Source organism: Cornus florida, unplaced genomic scaffold (genome assembly GCF_030987335.1).
Source record: "Cornus florida cultivar Cherokee Brave unplaced genomic scaffold, ASM3098733v1 CherokeeBrave_3.0.0_Hap2_Chr04, whole genome shotgun sequence".
Lineage (NCBI taxonomy): Eukaryota > Viridiplantae > Streptophyta > Magnoliopsida > Cornales > Cornaceae > Cornus > Cornus florida.
This window is the reverse complement of record NW_026775574.1, coordinates 16,807,762-16,826,271: the sequence shown is the minus strand read 5'-3', so window position 1 is coordinate 16,826,271 and position 18,510 is coordinate 16,807,762. Positions and strand designations below refer to the sequence as shown.

At 34.8% G+C, this 18,510-nt stretch overlaps 2 protein-coding genes and 1 pseudogene across 4 annotated transcripts; 2 read left to right on the top strand and 1 right to left on the bottom strand.

Moving 5' to 3' along the window:
* The first annotated feature begins 416 nt into the window (after positions 1-416).
* Positions 417-6,632, top strand: LOC132302881 (tubulin beta-8 chain-like). Of its 3 annotated transcripts, XR_009480960.1 has the most exons (4): positions 1,855-2,380; positions 3,305-3,368; positions 4,900-4,951; positions 5,926-6,632. XR_009480960.1 is itself a non-coding variant. In XM_059799870.1 (3 exons), exons 1-2 carry the CDS (start codon positions 1,437-1,439, stop codon positions 3,346-3,348), a joined length of 438 nt encoding a protein of 145 aa, XP_059655853.1. In that variant the 5' UTR covers positions 417-1,436; the 3' UTR covers positions 3,349-3,368; positions 5,926-6,632. The 3 variants fall into 3 exon arrangements, 1 of the variants encoding a protein (XP_059655853.1); XM_059799870.1 differs by lacking the exons at positions 1,855-2,380; positions 4,900-4,951 and adding an exon at positions 417-1,830; XR_009480959.1 differs by lacking the exon at positions 4,900-4,951 and having other exon boundaries at positions 2,056-2,380.
* A 31-nt stretch (positions 6,633-6,663) lies between these two features.
* Positions 6,664-8,416, top strand: LOC132302879 (glutathione S-transferase U10-like; annotated as a pseudogene).
* A 539-nt stretch (positions 8,417-8,955) lies between these two features.
* LOC132302878 (large ribosomal subunit protein eL34) lies at positions 8,956-13,590 on the bottom strand. Its single transcript, XM_059799867.1, has 4 exons — positions 13,444-13,590; positions 13,122-13,201; positions 9,436-9,545; positions 8,956-9,336 (listed from the first exon to the last, which is right to left on the bottom strand). Exons 1-4 carry the CDS (start codon positions 13,520-13,522, stop codon positions 9,243-9,245), a joined length of 363 nt encoding a protein of 120 aa, XP_059655850.1. The 5' UTR covers positions 13,523-13,590; the 3' UTR covers positions 8,956-9,242.
* Positions 13,591-18,510: the final 4,920 nt, after the last annotated feature.

Genomic DNA, 18,510 nt, shown 5'->3' with positions numbered 1-18,510 from the left:
AAAATTGTATTTTTTTTCCATTAAATCCAAGATATCACCAGGGCCAGATGGGTTCAACTCCTATTTTTTCAAAAAAAACTTGGAATATCACTCTTGCAATAAAACAGTTTTTCAAACGGGGGGAAATCCTCAAGGAAATTAATGCTACCAACTGAAACCCTTCCCATCCTCTTGAGTACAACAAACTAAAACCCTTACCTCCGCTCATTGACAAGGCACAAAACGCCCTTGTTCGAGGTACGAAAATGGGGGGCAATATTTTGCTTGCTCAAAAAAAATTTGGTAGGATACCATAGGAATTTGTTCTCTTATAAGTGTACTCTAAAAGCGGACTTAAACAAAGCCTATGACACTCTCAATTGGCAATTTTTTATCGATACACACCCTTGAACTCATGAAATTTCCTCAAATCTTCATTTTATGGGTAACCACTTGCATCTCTAGTGCTTCCTTTTATGTCTCCATTAATGGTGAACTGTGTGGATTTTTTAAACCCCATGTTCACACACCACTAGAGATGCAAAATTCTAAATATTTCTCACCTTTCATCTCCAAACAAAACCTACTCTCTCAAACACACAATCCAATCCATTACCCCCACCAAACCCTGATGTCCATTGGCACAAGCTTGTACGGTTTAGCCAATCTATTTCTAAAAACACTTTCTGTCATTGACTAGCTATACAAGACTAAAGACGAGCTGAAAACCACAACCATCATTTTCATGAGTGTTGTTATTCAAACAACCTACCAACCCAAATAACTGGGGTGATTTCCATATCCAATTGGAAGCAAAAGTTGGGGAATAGCAGAATTCTTACCTGGAAGCAACTAGAATGGAAGAATAGAGTCTTTCGAGAAACTTCAAACCAAACCTTGAAAACTCTGAATACCACCATTATTGATTCCATCGGACTTAATTCGGGCTCTTCTCAACTAGAATGTGCAATTGCCCTTTCGCCGGAGTCTATTGCCACCGATCGGAACCTACCTAGGTCGTTTTTCGACCCATTGGAGAAGAACATCTTCTTCTCTTTCGATCAATTGCCCTAGGTTTTGCTGGTTTGCTGGTTGGTGCCCTAGGTTCCTGTCCGATGGCATTGCTGCCTCGCATGACTGCCGTTTGTGTGTAGTCAGGTGTTTGCGAATTGGGCTTGGGCTTGTTTTTCTTTTCGGTTCTTTGTTTTTGCCCTATTAGGCCTTTGGTATTACATTAATCTCTCCTACTCTCTCCTCTCTTTTCCTTTCATTGAGTCTATTTCTATCCCTCCAAAACTCTCCATCACCTTTTCTTTCCTTCCAACTTTCAATACCTAACATGTTTTTTTATCACTCCCCGTAACCTTTCTTTTCGTTTCCTCCCATTTCCACTCTACCCAACTGAGCCTAAACCCCACCGCCTTCTCGATCTTCGTTCTACTTTCTCTCTCTAGAAAATGCGTGAGATTCTGCACATTCAGGGTGGCCAATGTGGCAACCAGATCGGGGCAAAGTTCTGGGAGGTGGTTTGCGCCGAGCACGGCATAGATTCGACGGGTCGATACCAAGGTGACACGGATCTGCAACTGGAGCGGGTCAAAGTGTACTGCAACGAAGTCAGCTGTGGCCGGTTCGTCCCACGCCCCGTCCCTATGGACCTCGAACCAGGCACCATGGACAGCGTCCGATCCGGGACCTACAGCCAGATCTTCCGACCCGACAACTTCGTGTTCGGGCAGTCCGGTGCCGCCAATAATTGGGCCAAAGGTCACTATACTGAAGGAGCTGAGCTCATCGATTCTGTTCTTGATGTGGTTCGGAAAGAGGCCGAGAATTGTGACTTCCTTCAAGGTAATATAATTGTATTCTTTTTTTTTGTGCTTTTAGAAAGCTTCTGTAGTTGTTATTTTTTTCGTCTGCCTGAATGTGTTGATTCAATATTTAGTGATTTTTTTTCCAGTATTAAAGCAATTTATTCAGTATGTATTGTGTAGATCTGATGATCTGACTATGAGTATGGTAAAATCATCAAAATATACGGAGTAGTATACATATATATATATATATATCATTAATGTGCGGTACCAATTGTAAGAGATCCGAGCAGCTTTTTCTCTCTCTTCTGGCTGAAAGATAAATGGAAGTGCAGAGGTCACGTTTGTTTTCAGAAAAGGACCATCAAATATTAGTTTTTTTCCTTCTTTGAAAAAATCTCAGCCGTCTGTGTCTTCCCAGTAAATCTCAGCCTTTTTCTCTCTCCACAGTACTACATCTATATCGTCCATAGCTTATGGTATCTAGACATTAAATTTGGGTTTGAGAAATCTGCTTCATTTTCCATTTTCCCCACCAAAGAAAATGGGTCCGAAATTGGAGAGAATCGGAACATGGGATGACAAAGGTATGACTCTCCACCTCTCCTCCTCCATAATCGTCTTTCATTTATGGGATAAATAATGATTAACTTTGAAGGATTTATAGCCATATATTATGTAATTGCTTAGTAGGGTTTCTTTTCAGCGCTATATATCTTGTTACTCTTAAAGCTGTAGTTTGATTTCTTGAAAGTTGAAACCAGGGTTTCAACTTTTGAGATTAGGGTTTTGTTTGTGATTGTGGTGGATCGTTGAATCATTTATGATAGTTTCTCTTGTCCAGTATATATAATTTTATTTGTTGGGTTTGCTTTATATAGTCTTTGTACTTTTATCAAGATTTCCTTCTATGTGAAATGATTTCTTGACCAGAAGCTTGCTAAATGTCATTATTGAAGCACCAATTTACAAGAAATTTGAAATCAATAAACATTTTTCTTGAAATTTGAATTATCTTTTTTCCTTCTGCAATTATCTGGTCAAAAACACACTTTACTCATTACCCAAAGTTAAAAGTCTTTCCCAAAACAATCTCACCAGCATAAACAATATAATTAAAAGGATGTGTATAAATAAATCTCACGTCTGATTCATATATATATATAAATATGTGTATAAATACAAACTGAGATATGGGAAGTGCAGAGAGCAGGGGGTTCTTAATATATAAAGAAGTATTTTTAAGGCAGAGATCAACAAATCTGTTTGATGCTTCTCGTCAAAATCTTTCCCACAAGCAAAAGTTTCTCTCCTGTTGAGATTTATGAATGTATGAATCTTGTATTATCTGCATCTTCAAAATTAAAATTTTCATCTGCATCTGTTACAACCTGAAATCTGTGTACTATGTTATGTGCCTTGTTTTTGTTATGTCTTCAAAACTATATAATATATCAATAGTGTTAACATAAAGTTTCCTAATATGTTGCGTCTTAATTTGAATGATGCAGGGTTTACTTTTGAAAGAGAAGCAAAAACACAAAGTGTGAAATGAGTGGAATCGGAAAAAAGAAGGTAAAATTCTTTCAACTTATTTTACTTGTTCTACTTGTGCTATATTGTTTATCAATTGAAATTTTCATCTATTAGAAATAATTATCTCATTTTGTTGGTATATGGCTTTATTTATACTTTAAATTTGAATAGATAAGAATCTCATTTGTTAGTTTATCAATTGCTTTTCTTGCACGGTGCAATATTAAGTTTTTTATTTTTATTTTTTTTGAAATAATTTTTTTTTTTTTTCCAGACTTTGGGTTTGAAGTTTCAGATATTTAGATGAAACTGATTGTTGGAATTATATCTTCTCTTTGATGTTTGGTATCAAAATTTGGAAGGGGATTTGAAGTTATTGCTTCATGTCTTTTAGACTTATCTGAAATCAAAATCCAATACTTCTGCAATAAACATTCTTTGGGTCATTCTAGTTTTAGTGAAATTATCCCTCAGTTGGGAAGATATCTACCTTTCACTTTGAAAGAAGAGGAGATACCATTAGGCTTTGGTAGTTATTCATGTATGTATTTGTTGTTGAGGAAAATCACCTTAAAAGAATTTTTTGGGACTCCTTTTCGCCAAGGTCTTGGACCTTCCGTTGCACGTAAATTCGGAGGAGTCTTCCTGTTGCAGTGTGGCCTGATATCAGAACAAGAACTGGGGATAAATTAAATTGAGTTGGAAGTAAATTAAGAACATACAACAGCTACAAATGATTCAAATAAGTAATGAAGCCGGGTGCAGAGACCACCAAATCCCTTCCTTGATCGGCAAAAATATTGTGCAATTCTATCCAAAATCTCATTCCTCTTTCAATGTGGATAGAGAGAGGTTGATGAGCATTCCACTATTACAACATCCATATGATTCATGCGCCAAATCAAAATCATGAGAATTGTTCGGTTCAAGATAAGGATTTTATAAATTGTGGCAGCGTGGATCCTCATGTGTATAGAGTGTGTGAGAGGGGAGGGTAAAACAATAATAATTCAACTACATAAATAAGGACAACAATACTTGGGTCCTCCCATTTTATCCTCCCAACTGATGTGGGCCAATACAATTTAGACATATGTTCAAATTTTAATTTTTTTTTTTTTTAACAATGATTATTATCCAACTTCTTACAGGTTAAATCCAAATTCAATTTTTTTTTCTTTCCCTATTTTTTTTTTTTTTTTCCTTTCATATTTTCCACCAACTAGGGAAAGGGATATAAAAAAATAAAAATAAAAATAAAAATAAAAAAGCCAATTCCTAGCCCTATCAATTAAAGGTGTTGGGAACTTGGAGGGATGCAAAAGATAGACCTAACTTTGATTGACAAAAAATAGATCTACAAGAAAAACTAACTCTGACTAAGAAATAAAAAATATACAACGAAAAACTCTATTTAATTATAGATTAATATCAAATTTTCATCTAATATTTGAAGCTCATATTCCTTCCCTACTCAAAGAAGAAACATAATTATGAAAGACCTTTAGAAATAGAAGAAATAGAATTAAAAATTACTTTGAAGAAACATAATTTAAGAAGACGTTTACAGATTCTTGAAGATACTTTGAATCAATTGGTGGAGTTATTACAGATTCTTGAAGGTACGTACTTTATATTGTTGGAGTTATTTGTACTTAAATTTGCTTTTTTTATAGTGTTGGGTACTTTGAATCAATATATTGACAATGACAATACGGGAGTCACAATTAAAACATTCTTTCTCTTCTCTCTCTCTCTCTCTCTCTCTCTCAAGAGTGTGCCTATTTATTTAACCATCTGACCTTAGACCACCAAGTCCTCTCTCTCTCGTCTCTATCTCTCTATCTCTCTCTCCAACGAACTCTCCCTTCTCCGGCTATTACTGAATCATCAGGTACTACTGCTTTTTCTTTGTTTCCGTTTTGCCTCTCCCTCCAAACATATATACATATGTATATATGTGTATACATACATAATCGGTTCGTTTTTGTGTTTCTTCTTCTCCATTTTCTCTTGTTTGTGCTATATATATTCTTCGGTAAATGTATATTGACTGGCTGTGTGTAGATTTTTTTCTCTGTAAATATACATATCTCTATACTTTTTTTCTATGTCTTTCTACCACACATCTCCTTGTATTTTAGGTATTTTCTCTCTATTCACAAACACAAACACACGGTTGGTGACTTTGTTCGTTTCGGTTCGTTTTTGTTAATTTTATCTACTCCATTTTATATGTCTTTTTGTGCACATTGTGTGGATTTCTCCTTTGTGAATATTTATTTTTTTACATTGTTTCAATGTCTTCCTACATCCCTACTTGTATTATGTTCTTCTGATGTCATTTCCCTAATTTTCTTTCTATATATACATGTTGGTCATACATAATTTCACACGTTTATTTTTGTAGTTTTATCTATTCCATTTTATCTGTTTTGTGTGTGGATTTCTTTCATCTCCGTGAATATATATATTTTTTACATTGTTTCAATGTCTTTTTACATCTCATATTTTTTTCTTTTGTGCATATTGATGGTGTGTGTGGATTTCTTTCTTCTCCGTGAATATATATTTCTTTACATTGCTTATTTGACAGAAATGGAGGATCTCGTAGTGGAAGTGGGAACATATGTTACTCGTGACTATGAGCTTGCCCGTCTTAGATATGACTTCGCCGAAGCAAGAATCAAGTCTAAAAGACTTAAGGCTGAGCGAGAGGCGTTGTACAACAAATAGCTTTGGAAGCTAAGGAAAATGATGAGGAAGAAGAAGTTCTGCACCTAAGAATCGCATTTGAAGTTGCGGAACATCATTTTGAAGATGCTAGGATGGAAAATAGTGAATTAATTATTCATCTTCGTACCGAAATTCACGATATTATTATTTTAATGCAAAATTTAAAAGACAATATATTTACAATAATTGAAAATGGTAATAGAAATATTGTATATAATTTGATTTCTGCATGGGGTGTATATTTTATTTTCAGAGTTTAAAAGTTGGGTTCTACTATTAGCAGTATGATGAAGAGAAAATTTTACATTATCAGAACGTGTAGGTAGAAATGTATGGAGTGATATGCACGTGGTTGGAGATAGTGTTAATGTTGAAATCTTCCAAAAAGAGATAATCGGATCAGCGTATGTATACCATAATCTTTCTGCGGTGTTAGAAGACACCATTCATGTACCGGGATACATACCATAATCCTTCTGCGGTGTTAGAAGACAGTATTCGTGTACCGGGTGTTTGAAGGCGTTATTCTTGTAAATTGATTTAATATAGTATAAATTTTTCTCTTCAGTATTATGGAAGAATAGAGTCCGAACCTTGAAAACTCTGAATACATTATTGATTCCATCGGACTTCGGGCTCTTCTCAACTAGAATGTGCAATTGCCCTTTCACCGGAGTCTATTGCCACCGATTGGAACCTACCTAGGTCGTTTTTCGACCCATTGGAGAAGAACATCTTCTTCTCTTTCGATCAATTGCCCTAGGTATTGCTGGTTTGCTGGTTGATGCCCTAGGTTCCTGTCCGATGGCATTGCTGCCTCGCATGACTGCTGTTTGTGTGTAGTCAGGTGTTTGATTGGGCTTGAGTATGAATTGGGCTTGGGCCTGAATATGGGATCTTGTTTTTCTTTTCGGTTCTTTGTTTTTGCCCTTCACGTAAAAAAAAAATGCAACCCTGTTTATTTTCAATGGAAATATTATGGTCATTTCGTCGACATTGATTAAACAATTATATTTAATGCCTTCACAACGACTCTTTCCTTGCTTCTAAAGTAAATTTTATTTTTTTTCTTTTCTGAAATTCAAATCCGATTCTTTAAAATACTATGGTCAATTATGTTCCATTATTTTATCCTTTTTTTTTTTTTTTTTTTTTTTTTCTTCTTCTTATATATAGGATAATAATTTTATTCATACCAAATACCATTTGAAAAATCTATTTGACTCACCTAACACCCTACAAAGAAGAAATGCAAAAGACCATATATAGGATAATAAATTTTATTCATACCAAATACCATTGAATAATGTATATGACTCACCTAAATGCAAAAGACACTCCTCACAAAGTCTATATAGATTTCAACTACATTGATGCAATAGACCATCTGAGAAAGGAAGAAAGAGAGAGAGTGAGAGAGAGAGAATGGAGAAGCAAAGTGAAGTTGTGTTGTTTGGGATGCGGGCTAGCGCCTCCTGCACCAGAGTTGTGCTGGCCCTTAAACTTAAGGGCATACCCTACGAGTACGTAGAGGAAGATTTAACAAACAAGAGTGAACTGCTCCTCCATTACAACCCTGTCCATAAGAAAGTACCTGTACTGGTGCACAAGGGCAATCCATTGCCGAATCGCTCGTCATTCTCGAGTACATCGACGAATACTGGAACAACACTCCCAAACTGTTACCAGAGGATCCTTTTGAGAGAGCCAAAGCTCGTTTCTGGGCCAATTTTTTTGATCAAAAGGTTATGTATGGTATCACTTAGTCCTCCACTTCTGATTAGTTACAATGTTATATATGTTAGTCTGCTTAATGCTAATGAAATATTCTTGATACCATCAGCTCCGTCCAGGTTTATTACCAATCATTTTGACGAAAGGCAAAGAGCAAGAAAAGGCCATAGAAGATTACCTGAGTTGCTTAAGGTGTTTGAAGAAGGCATCGACAGGGATTTTCAACAAAAACCTCCTTTCTCCAACGGCGACACCCTCGGGTTTCTTGATATTGTGGTAGGCTCAAGTGCTTGCAACTACAAAGTTTTTGCTGAGGCCGTCGGTTCGGGTGTTGATCCAGAAAAGCACCCTGCATTTTTCTATTGGATGGATGCTCTGTTAGACTGTCCTCTGATGAAGGAGACACTCCCACCCCATGACAAGTTGGTTGCCAAGATGATAGAGAAGTTCTCCCGGTCTCCTTAGATTTGATTAGCAGAAGAAACAAAACAACTCGAATATCTATTATTTATAAATAAATAAAAAGTAATACTGATTTGGCTATAGATGCCAATGAATAATAATGTGTGTTAAAAAGATTGGAAATAATATAACATGTTTGTGCAAAAATATTCAATATATAGTCATTTTTCTTTTCTCAATAATTATCACATGTATGTTCATGCAATGATCATAAATCACAAGAGCCAAGAAATATAATATTACAAAGCTATTCAAGTATAACCTGATAAAGCAAATAAACTGTTCTTTGTCATCGTCCCAGCAATACTAAGTTACAGTGCATCATAAATTCAGTCAAAACCCGAATTTAATAGCACTATAATAAATAAAAACACACACACACGGTCACACAAATCCCATCAAAAGTAGCCCAGCATTCAGAAAGCTACAGCCTCAGCGCCTGACTTTATCGCCATTGATGGGAAAACAGAATTTCAATTAATCATTTAAATATATATAAATCAAATGACACTTTTTTTTATCTATCCTACTCCATTTTTGTAGTAACAGGTGAAATTTTAGCATGAAATTTAATTCTAAAGTTTATAAACCAAGTTTACATCCTGCAGCTGTAGCAACAGAACAGTTGTGAGATCCATCATCACCTATACCAATATCTCCACGTAAAATAAAATAATAATAAAAATAAAAAGGGTGAGCGAATGAAAATTAAAATATAAATCCAAATCTAATTTTAAAACCGAAATCGAACCACTAGTATTACAAGAAAATCCAAACTCAGCATAACAAACAATATGGAAAACAAAATCCTAGGAGAATACTTGTTGACCAAATTGACAGTAGTAAATAATCAAAGTTCAAACAACCCTAGAAAATACAAAACCAAATTGTACTCTCACACTACACATCCATGTTTCATTGTCATTGCCGTATCCAAAATTGATCCAAACACACGTAAATGCTTTATGCAATATTCTTAGCTCAACTCTTAGAAGCTTGCTTTTCCTTGGTCTTCTGAATCTTCAGAACCTTCTTCACAATCTTTTGTTCTTCAACCAAAAAGGCTCTAATGATCCTATAAAACCAACAAAACAAGTCCCAAAAACTTGTATTACGAGTAATAAAAAAGAAAAAAGAGGGAAGAAAAAACAGAAGGACGTTTGAAATAATGTACCTTTCCCTTACAGCACCTCCGGACAACACTCCACCATAAGCACGGTTCACGGTCCTTCGGTTCCTAGGTAATCTAGATCTTTTGTATTCAGCAGGTCTCAAATGAGGAATCTGCAAACATAAATAAAATTTGTATCATGGCTTCAATATTGTACTTAAAATGAATGTCATAATGCTTGAAACTCCATGAATGGCACTCAACTTGATACGATGCTAAAAACAAAGGAATACCAAATTTGCGAATAAACAAAAAATAAATGGGAAGACTAGGAGTCCTTTGGTGAGAGAAACTATCCAGTAATATGTAATAAGATCCTAATATTTGTACAAAAGCAGAATGTCCCACAATTTGCAGGGAACCCTTGGGAGGTACACATACAAAAGCTAAAAGGAAAAAATGAACCTTGCTCTTGGGGTTCTACTTTTCTAGTCAATCTAATGGGCCACTTCAAACTATCCAAAAATGGAACAGCCACTTCAGACAAATGACTAAGAAATGCAATGCACACCAAAATTTGTAATAGACAACATTATGGAGCATAATAACATGTTCCACTCATATGCAAAACCAATGGAAAATGTGAAAATATTATGATACACTTTTTAATTTATTACAATAATGGTTCAGTGAAGGCAAAAAAAAAAAAAAAAAAAACAAAAACAAAAACAAAAATCTTTGCATTAGCAATAATGCAACCCCTATACCCTGAAACTGGCTGATAAGCTTGTCAGATCCCAATATTGCTATATAATGATAGTCCTGGTCTGTGTTACCTGGATTCGTCGTTTCCGGCGAGGGTGTCCGTGTCGACACGACACGACACGGACACGGACACGGACACGGGATATGCGTCCGACCTTGTACGGTCAAGATCGGACACGGCCGTTGAAGAAAACCCTTATTTCAGTGGTCGGAAATTACCGGTTTCACCGCGATTTTCAGGAAGGGGGTTTTAGAGAAGACAAGGGTTCTTCACGCGTTGGTTTTGCATAGAAACTTACCCTATTTGGAGCGTGTTGTTCACGTTCTGACGCGTAAATAAATTTCAGCAAACAGCTGCCTGTCATTGTCATTGAGAAACGCGTGTATATATATATGGTAGTAGTATATATATATATATGGTATATATATAATAATAAATATGTGGTTAGTGGGTTACCTGCTGTAACCCACTCACCACAATTGACCGTTTGAAATAAGTGTAAATTTACATTTTTAACCTTATAATTAAAGCATTTGTTTACGATGAAAAAATTAGAAAATAATGTGTAGTACTCCATATTAAGTTGCGTTTTTGCCGCCTCAAAAGATCTGAGACTTCTTTTCTTTCTTCTCTCTTGTGTGTATATGTGTGTGTGTGAGACTGTGTGTGTGTTGTGAGTTTTTGACAAGAATAACCCTATTTATTATTGATAAGGCAGAGACTATCATCTATGGTGGTTAAAGACTCTGATTGTTCTAGGAGAATGATACTCACGTGGGATCTGCCTGATTCCTTCATACGGCCGCCTGCAGAGCCTCCAAACTGATGAGCACGGTGGTGCACGGTGCGGCTAGTGCGTCACCTGCATCGCCGCTTGGAACCGGATGATCTTTGGCTTAGACTTCTTTAGTTTAGGAAACCCTACACTGAATACGTCCTTAATCCATCTGTAAGGCCTTATAGGCTATTTAACTTATGGGTTGGCCCATTGGTTGAGGGTTTGGCCTGTTGTAAATTCTTTCTTTCAACACAATATTTACCTTATGGGCTGTTTAACTTATGGGTTGGCCCATTGGTTGAGGCTTTGGACTGCTGTAAATTCTTTCTTTCAATACAATACATTTACCTTCCAAAAAAATAAACAGTACTCATGAAAAATCTTCTCCCCAATTTTATTATATTATATTATATATTTTTTTTCCCTCTTTGTTTTCTTCATGTTATTTAACTTATTTAACAATTATGAATTAACATCATCTCTTACTTATCTAAGTTATCTTGTTAGTTGCTGCCTTATGCCATGCTTAGTTGCCTATCTGATTAAATTTATCAGACTATCACTAATATAATTTTTTATTTTTTAATATTTTGTATGCCGTGTCCAAGTACCCGTGTCCGAATTTTGGACACTTTTATTCCGTGTCCCCGTGTCCTACAATTGAATAGATTGGTGGATCCGACCTCTAAACACGTACCCGTGTCCGACACCCGTACCCGAGTCCGGATAACATAAGTCCTGGTAATATTCTAACGAACTTTGTGACAGCATAAGAAAATGATCATTTATGGCTAAATATTACAATAATTTCTAACTCACTTAATGAGAACTAATTATCTAAGCCAAAACATAAAAATAAAAATAAAAATAAAAATAAAAATAAAAAACCTTTGCATTACCTCTAAAACTAACTGATAAGCATGTCAGATTCCCCATACTTCTATATAATGATGGTCTTAGTAATGAATTTGGTGACAGCATAAGAAAATGATCAGTTATGGCTAAATATTACAATAATTTCTAAGTCACTTAATGAGAACTAATTATCTAAGCCAAAAAATAAAAATAAAAATAAAAAAACCTTTGCATTAGCAACCTCTAAAAGTAACTGATAAGCATGTCAGATCCCCCATACTTCTATATAATGATGGTCTTACTAATATTTTAATGAATTTTGTGACAGCGTAAGAAAATGATCAGTTACGGCTACTAAATCTTACAACGATGTTTATAGGAAAGTACTTCCTATTATTTGACCTCTTTCCTTGTTATTTCTTAAGCTGATGTTGGGGGAAAAGTCACTGTTGCTTACCTCTTCGCAACATTTCAAGACAAAACAGAAAGAAAAAAAAAAATTGCAAAATCGTGAATGTATAAGATCAAGTAATTGACGGTGTAGTTGAATACAATTTCTCTCCCCATTCAAAAAGAAGTGATTTATGTACTTGAACTTACACACGCCACAATGATGTATAAAAATCTAAATCGCTTTTATCGTTCACTACCTAACTTAACACAAATATCAAATTTCCCAGTCTTTAAATGACAGAAAAGGTGAAAAGAAAATGAATGTGGCCTAGAAGTGTCTTTCAGTGTAATTGTCAAATCCATATACTGGACCATAAAGTGAATACAACTGTGAAGTTTACTCCCATCAATATACTGATAAGCACTAAAATCCATCATTCAATATGACGCATATCAATGTCAACCGATATTCCAAGCCATGAACACTCATAGAGATAATTATTTTCTTCAGCCTTTTTTAAAAAACAAAAAAAAAAAAAAAAAAAAAAAAAAAAAATGGAAGCATACAAATAAAGATCCACAAGCTATATATATATAATCACTTCAGTTTTTAAATCCCCAAACATCTAATTTAAATTATTAACAACAAAACGCCATTCAACAAACTCAACACGCAAACAAGTGAGGAGGGTTTTCTGGGCTATGAAACGGGTGCACTACAACAATCAATAGTTGTACTTCTGAAAAATTACAAAGCACCACGCCATAGTCAAAAGCTATTACAAAACAAAGACTACAATATGGTCACCAATAATCTAATTATTTCAAATAATAGATTCCAAAATGCCAGATTGAACTACTAAGGTATTAATATAATCAGAAAAATGCATCAAATGATACATTCCAAAATATCAAATTGAACTTCTAAGGTTTTAAAATTAATCAGGAAATGCATACCCCTTGGATTCTCTTGCCAGTAACAGGGCACTTAGGTCCACTCGCCCTCTTCTTCGTGCTCTGATACACAAGGCGTCCACCTAATATTCCAATCCCAAATGAAACACAGTCACATAAACATAAATCAAATGTGCTTCATACTCAATCTAATTCATGGAAAGGAATAATCATCACAAACCCTAATCCTATAACCATAAACATACATATAGTTGTATACATACATTAACGGATATAAATTTGCAGGGATCAATTAATGAGCAGGAATGAACAGATTAAGTATTATCAATACAGCATATATAGATATATGTGTGTGTGTATGTACCAGGGGTTTTGACGACCCGATGCTGATTAGATTTGGTGGCATAGCTATGCCTTTTGCGGTAGGTTAACCGTTGAACCATCTTCGTACGGCTTCACACCTCTCTCTCTCTCTCTCTGTGAGCTGAAGCAGAGGAGAGTTTTGAGAGGGAACGGCAATAGATAATAGGGTTCTCAGAGTCACGTCGCCCTAGATCGGACGGCTGATGCTGCGTGTAGATCAACGGCTGAGATTAAGGCCCAAAGATTTGGATTTTAATATGTAGGACATGGCATTGAGTCATTGGGTATGATGATTATGCTATGGGCTCAAACTCACTAAGTTCGAGTTACACATTGGCTCAAAGCTTTGGGACTCTTTTCCTTTTATAGAAAAATAAAAATATTTAAAAAGAAAATAAAAAAGTCTTATGTTAGCATATTATTATTAGTATTATTTATTTATTTTTATCAGTTAAGTATTTACACTACTCACGTCTGACTCGAACCCCTTTTCATCATTTTTAATATTTGTTTATTCTAACAAAGTTGAATAACAAAGGTTGAAGTAATATAAAATATGATGAGAATTTGAATCTTTCGATCTGATTTAAGTTATGTTCGATTAATTTTTCTCCATTTCACAAATTTTAATTCTATGCAAAAGAATGTATATGATGAAGAGAACAGTGTAGTCTGTATATGCTGGTTCAGTAATGGATTGAGAATACTTTAATTAAGGGGTCTTTCATCACTATCACTGATAACAGAAATCTTGAATTAACATGAAATTAGAATATGTTTGATTGCATTTTAAGAAAATAAATTGGTAACAATGATTTGAGGCAATTTGAGGTTTGCCAATTGGGAACAGGTTATGTGACATGCATTGATGAATTTGGAAACAAGTTTGGTTGATCTTTAATCATGTTAATTGATGACTAGAAAACATTTTGCAGATATAATAAATGAGACATAGGTGAGAATTGAAACCACAAATCATTTAAAACTGATAGCTGTAGCATGTTGAGGTGATTAAGACCAACACACATGAGATGGTTTTTTGCTTGTTCTAGGTATATATGTTGGAGGTCCATTAGGAGGTATTTGTGCTTATTTTGGTGAATGATAGCTGTAAGCCTTTAACATGTTGATGCACGCCATTTCAATCCAAGTCAAATAAATAAATAAATAATACAAAAGTATTTGTTTGACAATTTTTAATAATTCTTTTTTGAAAAGTCAATTAAAAAAAAAAGTGTGTTCACAGAAAAACTGTTATCTTAAAATAGATTTTTGTTTTCTAAATTATTAAGAACTGTTTTTTGATTGGCAAATTAAAATAAAAATGAAAATAAAGTCCAGCTGAGTGGGGAATCTAAAATTGGGCCATGTTTAGATTTTTAATTTTTTGGGCTTGGCCGAAACATTATGGAGAAGAAAGGTAGTTGGTCCACATATTATCCAAAAGTTATTTTTAGTTGGGTAAATTTATCGTTCCACTCACCTCAATAGGTTAGTAGAAACAAGCAAGCCCAATCCTTGGATTTCTAAAAGTAGCCCAAAAAAGGTTCGGCCATCCATAAGATTGTGATTGCCCCACTCGTCAAGAATAAGAAAAGAGTACCCAGAACTTGTGATCCAGTGATTTCTTCCTTACTTTCTAAAATGGATGGTGAAGGTTCGAGTCTTAAAATAAATAAAGTGGGTGTGTGACTTTCTTTCCAATGACCCAAAAAATATGGTAATTTACCTTTCAAAAAAAAAAAAAAAAAGTTAGTAATTTTATTTATTCTAAAGGTGGACAAATAATCCGCAAATTTGATCCGATTTGTGCGGAGCTACACCCATGGATCGACGGCGGATTAAAATTTTTTTGAATTCATAACTCAAGAATCGGATCACGGATTGGACTGTTAGAATCTGATCCGCAAGATATACATATATATATATATATATATATATATATTCAAAAATGTATTAGTTAATTTAATTATTTACTGATAATTTAATGGATGTACTAGTTAATGATCATTTATAAATATTTGAATTAATGTTGATAAATTGAAATTTTATCTATTCGGCCATGGTTAAAAAATAAATAATATTGGACAATTTTGAAAAAAAACTCCAATTCGTGGATCCGATCCGTTATCTCACAGATCAGTAGCGGATTAAAATTTTTTCAATCCGTTGAGAGCAAATCGAATTAAGATTGATACCTAATCCGATCAGATCAGATCCGTGTCCACCCCTTCCTAATTTTCAATCCGTGTCAATGTACCACCTTAAAAAAATGTAAGAGATACAAGTGAGTTATAATCTATAGTGGATAGTTACATCGAATTTGGAATTTGGATTATGATACTTCTTTATCTTTTGAGTTGTACTGTCGGATTGACTGCTCAAGATCTCGGGTCTTTATTCGAACCCACTAATAAAAGGGGATCATTTCTTATAGAATAGATGAAAATGATTCTAATTTAGTTCATGACATATTATACATGGAATACGCTCACGAATTACACTCACGAATTAACAGAAAGGAAAAATTGCAGCCGGTTTAAAATTTTACTATTCAAAGTTTACATATATTTTAACATTTTGATGCATGCCATTTCAATCCAAGTCAAAAAATATATATAAAAAATAAAAATAAAAATAAAGTACAAATATCTATTTGTTTGACTGTTTTTAATAACTCTTTTCTGAAAAGTCAATTAAAAAAAAAAAAAAAAAGTTAGTAAATCAGATGTCAGTTCCACCTTTCAAAATTTTTTCCACATGCTGAAAAACCAATTTGGGGTTGAGATAAAAAGAGTTTGATCTAATAATGCTAGGGGTTACTTTAATTAAGTGTTGTCACCATTCTTCAAAGAAAAAAGAGTCATTCATGAGTCTTCATGTATCAACACACCACAACAAAATGGAGTGGCAAAACAAAAAAATGGTCATCTTTTAGCTGTTACCCGTGCCTTTCTTTTACAAAAAAATGTTCCAAAAAATTATTGGGGAGAAGTTATCTTAACCGCTACACATCTGATTAATAGGTTACCCACTTGAGTTGCCCAATGCAACTATTTTTGAATTTTTTCCCTGACTTGAAAACAACAAATCACCTGGTTCCTATGATCATTGGGTGTGTGTCGTTTGTTCATATTCATTCGAATAACAGTGGGAAACTTGATCCAAGGGCTCTTAAGTGCATTTTTGTTGGATATTCTTCAACACAAAAAGGGTATAAGTGTTATCATCCTCCAACAAAACGATTCTCTGTCTCTATAGATATTACATCTGTTGAAACTGAGAATTACTTTCCAAACCCTTGTCTTCAGGGGTAGACATTATTTATGGGAGATAAGTATAAAGATTTGTTTTTGCTTGATCTTTCATCCTTTCCATCCTCACAAAATAAAAATCTGTCATTATCTAATTCGTCATCATCCGTTTTTGTTCCTTTACCAAGTACTCTTAGTCCATGCGGCAAAGGGTAAACAAATTCATAGTGCTACTCCCCATTGTAGGTATATTCAAGGAGGAAAGAACCCCTTGTTCAACCAATGCAGGTTCTTGATTCCGAACCAATCTCTGGTGTTGATAATGTTGAGGTACCTCCTAATTTTGAAGATTATGAAAGAAATGGGCCTGTCGTTGATGATTATGATCTTCCTATTGCAATTAGAAAATGTGTTAGGAAGTGTACTCAGCGGCCTGTATATCCATTGTCTCACTTTATGTCCTATGAAAAGCTGTTTAATGGTCATAAAAGTTTTCTTATCCACCTCAATACTATTACTATCCCAAAAACTGTCTTTGAAGCATTGGGAAGTAAATAGTGGAAATAACTATGAAGGTTGAAATGGATGCGTTTGAGAAGAACAAAAACATAGGACTTGGTGGAATCGCCTCAAGGAAAGAAGCTAGTGGGTTGTAAATGGGTCTTCACTGTAAAGTACAAGGCAGATGGATCATTTGAAGGGTATAAGGCAAGGTTAGTAGCTAAGGGGTATACTCAAACCTATGGGATAGATTATCTTGAAACATTTGCTCCTATTGCAAAAATGAATACTGTAAGAATCCTATTATCTTTAGCAGCTAATCGTGGCTGGAGTTTGCAGCAGTTTGATGTAAAAAATGCCTTTTTACATGGTGATCTTGATGAAAAAATCTATATGGAGGTTCCTTCAGGGTTTGAGTCAGAGAAGAATAAGGTATATAAGTTGGAAAAGGCCCTTTATGGCTTAAAAGAGTCTCCCAGGGCTTGGTTTGGCAGATTTATTAGCGTAATGAAAGCTTTGGGTTATAAACAAAGTCAGGGTGATCACACATTGTTTGTCAAACATTCTGCTTCAGGGGGAGTTACAGCTCTATTAGTCTATGTGGATGATATAATGGTAACAGGGGATGACTTGCAAAGGATGGAGGCATTGAAAAGGTGTTTATTGCAAGAGTTTGAGATTAAAGAACTTGCAGGTTAAAATACTTCCTTGGCATTGAAGTGGTTCACTCTTGACATAGGATCTTTATATCCCAACAGAAGTATGTGCCAAATTTATTAACTGAGATAGGGAACCAAGGTGTAAACTAGTGGAGACACCCATTGAACCGAATCACAAGCTTTGTGAAGCTCGAGAAGATGCAGTGGTGGATAGAGAATCCTATAAGAGATTAGTTAGCAAACTAATCTATCTTTCTCAAACCAGACCAGACATAGCCTATGTTGTAGGAGTGGTGAGTCAATTTATGCACAATCCAAAAGAAGTACATCTTCAAGCAACACATCGAATTCTACAATACTTGAAAGGTACTCCAGGAAAGGGTGTTGTTTAGAAGAGGAAATGAATTGATATTGGAAGCATACATGAATGCAGATTATGCCGGATCAGTTGATGACAAAAGATCAACTTCAGGCTATTGTACATTCCTTAGTGGCAACCTTGTAACGTGGAGAAGCAAGAAGCAAGAAACAGAATGTAGTTGCAAGGTCAAGTGTAGAAAACTGAGTTCAGAGCTATGGCATTAGGAATTTGTGAGCTTCTATGGTTGAAAATATTTTGGAAGATCTGAAGATTGCATGGGAAGGACCTATGAA